The sequence below is a fragment of the Clupea harengus genome, chromosome 18 (genome assembly GCF_900700415.2).
Source record: "Clupea harengus chromosome 18, Ch_v2.0.2, whole genome shotgun sequence".
Classification (NCBI taxonomy): Eukaryota; Metazoa; Chordata; class Actinopteri; order Clupeiformes; family Clupeidae; genus Clupea; species Clupea harengus.
In genome coordinates, this window is record NC_045169.1 from 23,521,746 (window position 1) to 23,532,123 (window position 10,378).

General features: G+C 44.6%; 2 protein-coding genes across 3 annotated transcripts in view; both read right to left on the reverse strand.

Moving 5' to 3' along the window:
* Positions 1 to 2,033: 2,033 nt before the first annotated feature.
* si:dkey-46i9.6 (E3 ubiquitin-protein ligase TRIM39) lies at positions 2,034 to 9,941 on the reverse strand. Of its 2 annotated transcripts, none has more exons than XM_031585260.2 (7): positions 9,814 to 9,941; positions 7,728 to 8,590; positions 5,523 to 5,618; positions 4,474 to 4,707; positions 3,996 to 4,143; positions 3,513 to 3,539; positions 2,034 to 2,944 (listed from the first exon to the last, which is right to left on the reverse strand). In XM_031585260.2, exons 2-7 carry the CDS (start codon positions 8,586 to 8,588, stop codon positions 2,385 to 2,387), a joined length of 1,926 nt encoding a protein of 641 aa, XP_031441120.1. In that variant the 5' UTR covers positions 8,589 to 8,590; positions 9,814 to 9,941; the 3' UTR covers positions 2,034 to 2,384. The 2 variants fall into 2 exon arrangements, with proteins under 2 accessions (XP_031441120.1, XP_042566400.1); XM_042710466.1 differs by lacking the exon at positions 9,814 to 9,941 and adding an exon at positions 9,428 to 9,611.
* A 385-nt stretch (positions 9,942 to 10,326) lies between these two features.
* Positions 10,327 to 10,378, reverse strand: part of btr12 (bloodthirsty-related gene family, member 12) — a 20,461-nt gene continuing 20,409 nt past the window's right edge. The window contains exon 9 of the mRNA XM_031584745.1: positions 10,327 to 10,378. This exon is cut by the window's right edge and continues 1,235 nt beyond it. The gene's annotated coding sequence lies outside the window, so the exon portion shown is untranslated.

Here is a 10,378-nt window from a genome sequence, read left to right on the forward strand (position 1 = left end):
TGGGTCCAGGCGGAGGTTGGCTGTGTCTGGGTCCAGTCCAGGGTCACACAACTGACGGAGGAAAGACCAATGCGATAATGTGTCAGTGGCCTGCAACCAGCAATCAAGCCACACCAACTGAGAAATAATGAATGAAGCAGCACTTACTTGAATAAATGTAATCTAAAAATGATCTAAGAGCTGTAGATTATTTGTCATTATAGTATGCTAAATGAGACAGAAATCTGCAGAAATGAAGACAAGAAAAGAAGCATTTATTGAAAATACATCAGTCATGTGCTGTCATGGTTTTTAAACTTCTGATCTTATCTACTCTTTCTTTCCTGTTTCATCCATTTCTATCAAGGTGACAGACACCCTCTGCTGGACATTTCAAGTCAGTTCATTAGAGCTGAACTTCTAAAACTACATAAAGGAATTACCTGAGGATAACAATGGATAATGTGCTCCCTTCAGGACAATACAAGTCAAGATTTATTTTTCAGGAATGACTGGCGGATTCAGCCAATGTCTGACTAGATGTGAATATAAGATGCTGAAGTGGAATTTCCTTTACCTTGCATTCCAGAGCCACGGTGTAAAAACTCCTTTAGCTTCTTCACCCCCTTCTGGATTTACTCTTCAATATCAATCTTGGTTTCCCCCCCCCACACACACACACACACACATACACACACACACGCAGACACACAAACACAAAAACAGACAGACACACACACAAACATTCTGAATATCTTAACACATCAACCCCGCTTCAAGTCCGACACCTGTGGATACTTCCTTCTACCCTCTTCCTAGCCCAGGCCTTCTCTGTGGGGATGACCACATCTTTCTCCTCCACGCACAGCACAGATGCAGCCCCAGCCGTTGCTCTGCAGGCCGCACAGCTCCGGGGCCCGTCCGTGGGTCAGGCCCGCCCCCTGGTCCAGGTTGACCGGCGGAGTCACCAGCCTTGTGGTGACCCAGGTGGCCCTCGCAGTACGAGGTCAGACACACCAGGCAGGACTTGGCCGCCCCTCAGCGTCCGGCTCGCGGGGCACACACACACACACGCCACAGGGCACCTGGTCCGCCACCTCCTCCACCACCAGGGTCCTCAGGACCACGCTCACCCTCACCCTCAGGGTGTTGCTTCCTGTCAAGATCTCCTTACACAGCGGGCAGACCAGGCCAATGACCTCACGGTCTGACGGTTGACGAGTTAGGTTTAGGTTGCGCTCCAAGCAGGTCATGCAGAAGGTGGGGTCATGTATGGTGGTTACTGGGCCCACATAGAGGTCCAGGTAAAACTAAGTAAGCAAATAATACATATCTTATTTAACACAATTAAATAGAAGCTGTATGTTGCATTTTTCCATAATCTTCCCACACGTTATCACATGTATTTGCCAGGAGGAATGCATCTGAATGATAAAAAGACTACAACTCCCAGCACTATAGCTGTGTCTCCTCCTCTGATGTCACAAATCAGTGGAATGTGTCATCAGTGCGAACCACCTGCTTAATCAGATCACCAAATTCAAACATATATCACAAACTGGGATTAAAATAGTGCCCAAAGTGGGTATGAAAAGAGAAAGTAGTCATTTACATGTATAGTATGTACCTAAGCTGAAATAAGAAGAACACAGGGAAGTGTTTATTTTTCCGTCTCATTGAGTTCAATAGAAAAATATTCAAAAGTGTAATAAGCGCTGGGATCTTCTCTGTGGTGCTGGAGGCCTGTCTTCCTCTCAAATCCTTCCCCTCTTTCATTCTAGTTTCCACATTTCATTTCTGTTGAAACAAAAACCATCTCCCACACTTTATGTGTGTGTGTGTGTGTGTGTGTGTGTGTGTGTGTGTGTGTGTGTGTGTGTGTGTATGTGTGTGTGTCTCTGGCTGTACATATTTGCGTTGCATTTAATTCGCATTTGAATCGTGAGTGTGTGAGAGAGTGTCTGTAACTGAGTGGAGGAAACATCACCCTCTTTTGGTCTGCAGGTGTTTTGCATATTTCGTTTTTGTCCCCCATACAAGACAGTTCGAAAGAGTTCAGACTTGAACTGCATTTATTCCTGGTTACAGTACATCTCTTTCGTTGTACATAAACATAAACAAAGACTTATTCCAATGTGAATATAGCTGCTGACTGGATCAAAAGCTTGTTAATTCTAGTTACAAAATCTGAAACCATCTAAATTATTTCAAGATTGATTATACATACTGCTGTTAATCCATGCCTGGTAGTGAAAACAGAATTTCAAACAAATCAATTGTCAAATTGTCATTTCTACTTAAGAAACAAAAAAAACCTTTATGAAATAGCATAAATATAAAGATAAAACAACTTCAATCATTAAGTACAGAGAGCACACATCTCAATGCGGCCACGGTCACAAGCGTCACTCCAAACACTGTTTAATGAGAGCCTTGTCACTGAGGGGGCTGATGGCCATGGTGTCGGAGGCCTTGTCGCAGCAGTACAGGTAAAAGAAGGGGTAAATCCTCTCTTGAAAGCTGTCCAGGAAGGTGTGGAGGTGGGTGCGTCCCAGGACGTCGTAGAAGGAGACCTGCCCCTCCTCGAAGTCCACGTACACCCCCACGCGCTTGAGCTTGGTGGGCAGGGCGAGGAGCAAGGGCGGGGTGGACGAGACTCGATACTCGCCTCCCTTCTTCATGGCCAGAGCCCAGTAGCCGTGCGCGGTGCTGACGCCGATGCGGCCCTTGCGGTTGACGGAGGCGCGCGCCACGCCCAGGTACCAGTCGTCCTTGTCGCCCACCTGCACCTCCCAGTAGCGCCGGCCGCTGGCGATGGGCTCGCGGGCCAGGGCGATCACCACCGTGTCGAAGCGCCCGGGCGAGTCGGGCAGGTCCTGCCACGAGCCAAGGTGGCGCAGCTGGCGGCAGTCCTCGGACAGCTGCAGCCACGGGTTGGCCGTGTCGGGGTCAAGGGTCAAGTCGACTGGGGGAGGTAAAAAACAAAAGGAGACAGGATTGACGTGGAGGTAGAAGGAGAATATGTGCACAAGAGGCAATGAGAGGGTGATTTAGTTTAATGAAGAAGAGGAGTGGAAAGGTGGAACGTGAATGAATGAATCAGTGGTCGACAAGGAAAGAGGGGGGTTGCAGTGCAGTGAGAGATACAAATGAGGTAGAGAAAAGAAGATTGGGGGGCCACAGAAGGAGTGGGTGAGAGGGTGAGATGGTGGTTGTGTGGGTGAGGACAGGAGAGGAAGCAGTGGGTGAGAGGGTGAGAGGGTGAGGACAGGAGACGAAGGTGGATAAAGAGATGGGTGAAGAGAAAAGTGTTGAGAAAATGTAAGATGAAGGAGGAACTGAATTGACAAGGAATGGGAGTTTTGACACATGACATGAAATGTTTCAGACCATAAAATGTGGATGGTGTTACACACACAAGCGAGGACATGCATGAGCACACACAGACACACACACACACACACACACACACACACACACACACACACACACACACACACACACACACACACACACACACACAAACACAATACCTGAATACTGCTGGACTCTTTTTAGTTCTGTTCAGGACAAAATTGAGAAAGGAAACCAGTGCACGTAATTGTGACGTCTCAAAATGATGAAGTGCTTTTGTCAAATGCATAGTAATAATGTGATACAATAGGACAATAGGACATAAATGCTGCAAGATACCGTTTAACAATATTAATCAAAAGATACTGTCTAACAATATTAATCAAAAGATACCGTTTAACAATATTAATCAAAAGATACCGTTGAAATATTAATCAAAAGATACCGTTTAACAATATTAATCAAAAGATACTGTCAAACAATACTAATCAAAAGATGCTGTTTAACAATACTAATCAAAAGATGCTGTTTAACAATACTAATCAAAAGATACTGTTTAACAATACTAATTAAAAGATACCGTTTAACAATACTAATCAAAAGATACTGTTTAACAATACTAATCAAAAGATACCGTTTAACAATACTAATCAAAATCCCACCATTTGCTGCCAGTTTCTCTATCTCCTCCTCCAGTGTGTCTTCTAAGCTTGTCACGGCCCGCCTGATGGCCCCCACACACTGCTCAGTGTGTACACTGGTCCCAGACCAGTCTTTAGTGGGTGGGTGTGTGCAAAGTGCTGGGAATTTCTGTGGCAGAGGGAAGGATAAAAAACAGCTGTGTATTAGTTAACAGATGGGGAACCAACCCTAGGGGTTTATGAACAAATAGGTGTAAACCTGACAAACCCTCCCTTTTTTAATTAAGTAAATCGATTTTTAGCATAACTATTGTAAGACAAATGTATTTGTTTTAACAAATAAACTAAAGAAAATAAATAAAACACAAAAACAGTCCCTTATAGAACACTTAAAATACCATATCATTAATGTGGTATCCCTGGTGAAAATGATCTTACTCCATCAGATGTTAAGCTTTTGTTAAACCTCACTGGCACCTCTCCACTGTGTCACTGTCACCTGTAAGAAGTGAATGTGGTCTTCCGTGCGGTCCAGGTGCCCTAGGTCAGTGTTCCTCTTGCGCAGGTCGGCGATCTCCTTCTCCAGCTCGGCAATGAGGCCCTGGGCCCAGCGCTCCGTTTCCCTCTGCCTCTCCTCGATGGCCAGCACCAGCTCCGCCTGGGCCCGCTGCACCGCCCGCACCAGCTCTGAGAACACCTGCATGCTGTCCTCGATTTCACGCAGCGCGCTGGACTGGAGAAGCATGAGGATAACATGGGACAGGGGGGAGTTATATGATTTACTTCAAGATACTGCTATGCTTTGCTATGTTGTGTAATGCTATGCTTTACATTACTATACTATACTGTGCTGTGCTGTGCATTGCAATGTTATGTTATGCTGTGTACTGCTATGCAATGCAATGCAATGCAATGCAATGCTATGCTATGCTATGCTATGCTATGCTATGCTATGCTATGCTATGCTATGCTAGGCTATGCTATGCTATGCAAAACAATGCTATGCTATGCTATGCTATGCTATACTATACTATGCTATGCTATGCTATGCTATGCTATACTATGCTATGCTATGATATGATATGATATGATATGCTATGCTACACATTACTATAATATACTGTGCCGTGCAATACAATGTTGTGCTATGCTATGATGTGCAATGCAATTCAATTCTATGCTATGCTATGCTATGCTGTGCTATGCTGTGCTGTGCTGTGCTGTGCTGTGCTGTGCTGTGCTGTGCTGTGCTGTGCTATACTAAAATATGCTGTAATATGCAGTGATATGTTTCTATGCTATGTTGTGACACAGCACTAACTCCAATACTAAATATAAAGCTCATGACTAAATATACCATCTCCAGGAATGTCCTGCAATGTCGACAAAGGACTGCATATGTTCCTGCTTAATAGACAGCCACAAATAGATACAGTACTGATGTGTAGCTGGTTCGTTCCAGACTCTAGGCAGAGTAAGTGAGTTTGAGTAATTTGGCCTCTGTGGGTTTGGTTACCATAAGGAAGGCAGCACGGAGGAAAAACTCACTTTGTTTAGCTCCACAGAGCGCTTGATCTCCTCCACCTTCTTCTGTCTACTCTGGATCATCTCGTGCACCTCAGTGGCCGTCTTCTTCAGGTGGGTCTGCAGAAGAGAGGAACATCTCTCTAACAAAGCTCAGTGTCACCGCCATCTTATTATGAGATTTCATCTCCCAACTATTACTGATACTTATATACAGTATGTTAATGAGATTCTCATTCAAGTATCAGTGTTAAATCTCTAGAGTATTTAAAACCACAGTATTTTTAAAGCATGATCTTATGCAGACACAAAGTCAAAAAAGCCTAAATGATTTAAGTGCTTACAGAGACATTGAAGGTTTTATTTGTATTTGTACCTGATGAACTTGAAATACTAATGCGCAGCAAGTAAAATGTTTCTAAAGTTTGAGTGTAAGTGGTGAGATGTGTTCCTTCTTATTAGGGGAGAGTGAGATGAGGTAAGATGAGCCAGTGGGGAAGTTGACCCACCACCTGTATCTAAGTAACCATACACAATGTCCGTCATGTGACCCTAAAATTAGTTTGCATGCTCCATTTTCTACTTGCTGTGGAGGAAAGAACGATGTGGATGATGTAAAAACGTATATTTTGGTCTAATCTAATCAATTTCACAAACATTTTATCTCAGTTTCAAAAGTAATATCAGATATGTTGATGAACAGGCAGTGTGCAGAACCGTGAGTGGATTGGCAAAAGTGTAACTCTGGATTGCTAGACTAAGCACTTTTCCCAGAATTGTGGCTGTGGGTCAAAATGAGTCTTGGGGGTAAGATGAACCACCAGTTTACATGAAGTTTAGTCAAATATTTTGTGTTGAAATTCGTGTCGTATCCTAACAATGAATAACTGACATCATATGTCATATTTTAGATATGGCATAAAAGCAGTCATGTCACGTATTATCAGAAGAAAAATGTGCGTGTAGCCCTAGTTTTGTTTACTTCCTTGTGGATGACATAGAAGCGTCCTTCTTTTGCCATTTTGAAAAAGCAATTTCCATACATATTTATGTCACAAAAGTGTGCGACTATATGAATATCCAGAACATTATGTGACGTGTTGGTGAATATTATGTTTATATCCTAAAAGTTTGCAATTCTGTCAAACATACAGTTGAGAGTCTTCCATGTCTATTTCTTAATCTTAGAGACTTGGCAAACCATCTTCAGGTTTCAGAACTGTCGACAAATGTAATTGTAGCTTCATGTGTTTCATGAAACACCAATACAATCAGTAGAATGGGGGATTTAACTATTAATAATTATATTTAGAATTATACTTTACAATCTGGTTGATAAAATTAAGTATTAATAGTTGTTCTCAGATAGCTCAACCCTAGTTTTTCCCGAACATGGGGCAAGTTGAGCCACAAGACCGTTTTTTGAGACCCCTTATTTAGAGTCTATTTGAGTTAGCCACACTGCTAATGTTTCAATTGATGGCAAGCATCCTGTATGTTGTATGGATTAGTTTTATTTCTGTCTCATATTCCCTTGGCTATAGGTTAAGTAAAAAACAGCTCATCTTACCCCACTCTCCCGAACTCTCCCATCTTGATGAATATGCATTTCATGGAATTGTCTTTATAGTAATTGTAAGGACCTTCTTTAGCAGTCCATCAGATGGAAATACTAATATAAACATTAGGGCACCACACACACACAAACACACACACACATTCAGACACACAAGGTCACAGAAAAATGCACATACACACACACACACTCTCTCGCTCTTTCTCTCTCACCCCCCACACACACACACACAAACACATACACGCTCACATTCACACTCTCTCTCTCTGTTTCACTCTCACACACATACACTATCTCTCTCTCTCTCTCTCTCTATCTCTCTCACACCCACACCCACACCCACACACATACACACACACACACACACACACACCACACACACACACACATTCGCACTCACACACACACACACACACACACACACACACACACTCTCTCTCTCTGTCTCTATCTCTCTCTCTCTCACAGAAACACACACCTTCCTCTCTGCCCACTCCCGCTTTACCAGTATAGTGTAGTGTGAGCGGTGGTCCATCTCGGTACACACACACACACACACACACACACACACACACACACACACACACACACGCTCACACACACACACACACACACACACACACACACTCTCACACACACACACACACACACACCTTCCTCTCGGCCCACTCCCGCTCCACCGGTATAGTGTAGTGTGAGCGGTGGTCCATCTCGGTGCAGAGCACACAGACGATGGTCTGGTCCTTCTTGCAGAAGAGCTCCAGCAGCCGCTCGTGCTTGGTGCACATGCGCTCCTCCAGGTTGGCCACGGGCTCGATCAGCTTGTGCTTGGTGAAGCGGGCCACGTGCGACTTGATGTGCTCCTCGCAGTACGACGTCAGGCACACCAGGCACGACTTGACCGCCCGCAGGCGCATGCCCGAGCACACGTCGCACGACACCTCCTCCGCCCAGGGCGGCGGCAGCAGCGCCGGCATGTCCGCCAGCACTTCCTCGGGGGCAGGGGGAGGCGGGGGTGGGGGCGGGGGCCGCAGGTCCAGCTTCTCTTCCTCCGCTTGCTGCTTCTTCTTTTGCTGCGGCACCTGTTGTTGTTGATGTTGTTGTGGCTGCTGTTTTTCTTGCTGTTGTGGTTCCAGTTGATGCACTTGAGGCTGTTGTTTTGGTTGTTGTTGTTGTTGTTGTTGTTCTTGCTTTTGTTGTTCCTTCTTCTGCAGCTGCTGGTCCTCCAGCTCTTTCTGCTGCTGCTGCTTCAGCAGCTGGTTGTTCTTGCGGCGCACGTCCTTGAACTGCTCGGCGATCTCCCGGAGCACGGTGTTGATGCTGGTGTCGGGCTGCTTGTAGAAGGTCTTCTTGCACATGGGGCACTGGTAGAGGACGCTGGTGCGCCAGTAGCCGCGGATGCACCCTACACAGAAGTTGTGACCACACGGAATGGAGACGGGGTTTGTGAACACGTCCAGGCAGATGGAGCAGTGCACCTGCTCCTCCGCCAGCATGTTGGTATGGGAGGCCATGTCTGAGACAGACACAGATTTACATTTTACATTTAGTCATTTAGCAGACGCTTTTGGCCAAAAGCCACGTACAAGGGATAGAACAGTCAAGCTACGAGAAATAGAGACCTAGTGTAACAATGAATACTAAGTGTAACAATACTACTACAGATGGAAGGCTAGTGAACTAAACAAACCCTGAAATTAGATGATGAACCCTAGAATGTACTATAATATAAATGAGGAATCTTGCATATATATGCCACTTACTGAACTACAGTAACTGGGAAAATATTTGAGGAATTCAAGACATGACTTGCTGAAATGAACTACATGCTATATTGGAGAATTATCCTCCCAAACCCAAACAGAAAGACTTGAGCTGCATTTTTTTTCTGACTCAAAAATAGCTTCAAAAGGACAGCTTTTATTATAACCTGCTTCAGTAATAGCACCACAGGACTAACGTTTTAATGACATGATATCAAACTGTGAAGTGAGACTGGCATAACATCAAAGGAAGATAATAAAACCCATATCCTCTTTAGTGCTGTAGTCTATTAAGGCCTCCTCCTCCCTTGCCTAGTTTGGTCACGAGTTAGCAACGATATGACATATCAGCCCTTCTGAATGCATTATTCATATACAACCTCGCAGCTAAATATACTAAACTCGTTTTATTTCATTAGCAAAGCCTTCTGTCAGCATATCTGCACCCAGCAGCCATTTTAGAACTTGAGCTGTGTGAGTTTAGGAATATGTAGAAGGTTGGCTAAACATAGCAACAGAGCATTAACGTCGTTCCAAAAATACAGGCCCCGCCACTGTGGCCGTCTGCCGCACCACACACAACAAGTCACCTGAAGGAGAAAGATGTGCAGGATGTCTGTTCACTCCCAGCCATGCAAGTGGCATAGAGCTCTCAAGTCAACGTGAGCACAGTGTGCAGTCACTAATTGGGCAGGATTTCAGATAAAAAATTATACCAAGCAGAGAGCACAGTCACCCTGCACTGCAGACACTTCGACACACATGCCAACACAGATCAGGTGTCCATTTCCTGACAAAACGGGTTATCCATTTCAGAAAGGAAACCAGCGACATGCTACCACAACAAGCTTTGCTAGCAATGAGGACAGCATAACCATTCCGTCATAACATAATAGTTTAGCAATTAAAGGTCATAAATTAACACTTTTAAGACAAACACAGATGGGTGTACGGATATGTTTTGTAGTGGACTTACCCAGTGATCTGCTCTCGCTCAGGGACAGCGATTACAGTGACCGCTTTGGCTGGTGACACCCTGCCACAGCTGACACACTCGCACCCCAAAATATTCCCAACCCTGCTGCACCGTCCCCAACCCCCATCCACCCTGCAGCCCTGCCCCCCCCCCCCCCCCCCCCCCAAAGCCAGTTTCTGATTTACTTCTGTAATGTTGAGTGGCTTCCAAGTCCATCCAGTGGAACTGGATTAACCCCATCCTCATGGCCAGGGGTTTCCCAGACATTTCTTCCTTTATCAAGTTTATCTTTCTCTTTCTGTTTCTGTTTCTCACTTGTAACGTTTTATTTGTCTGTCTATCCATTTGTTTTTGTCTGTCTGTCTGTCTGCTTATCAGTCTGTCTGTGTGCATATTTTCCTGTTTTCTGTGCAGTTTGTTCATTTCGTTTACCAGCCTGTGTGCTTTACCAGTCTGTTTCTATTCAGGCTTGAGTGTATTGGTAACAGTATTGCCAGTACTGAATACATATACTTTTTTGATTTTTCTTCTTCATGGAAACGTTTATTTTAATAAATGGAAAAAA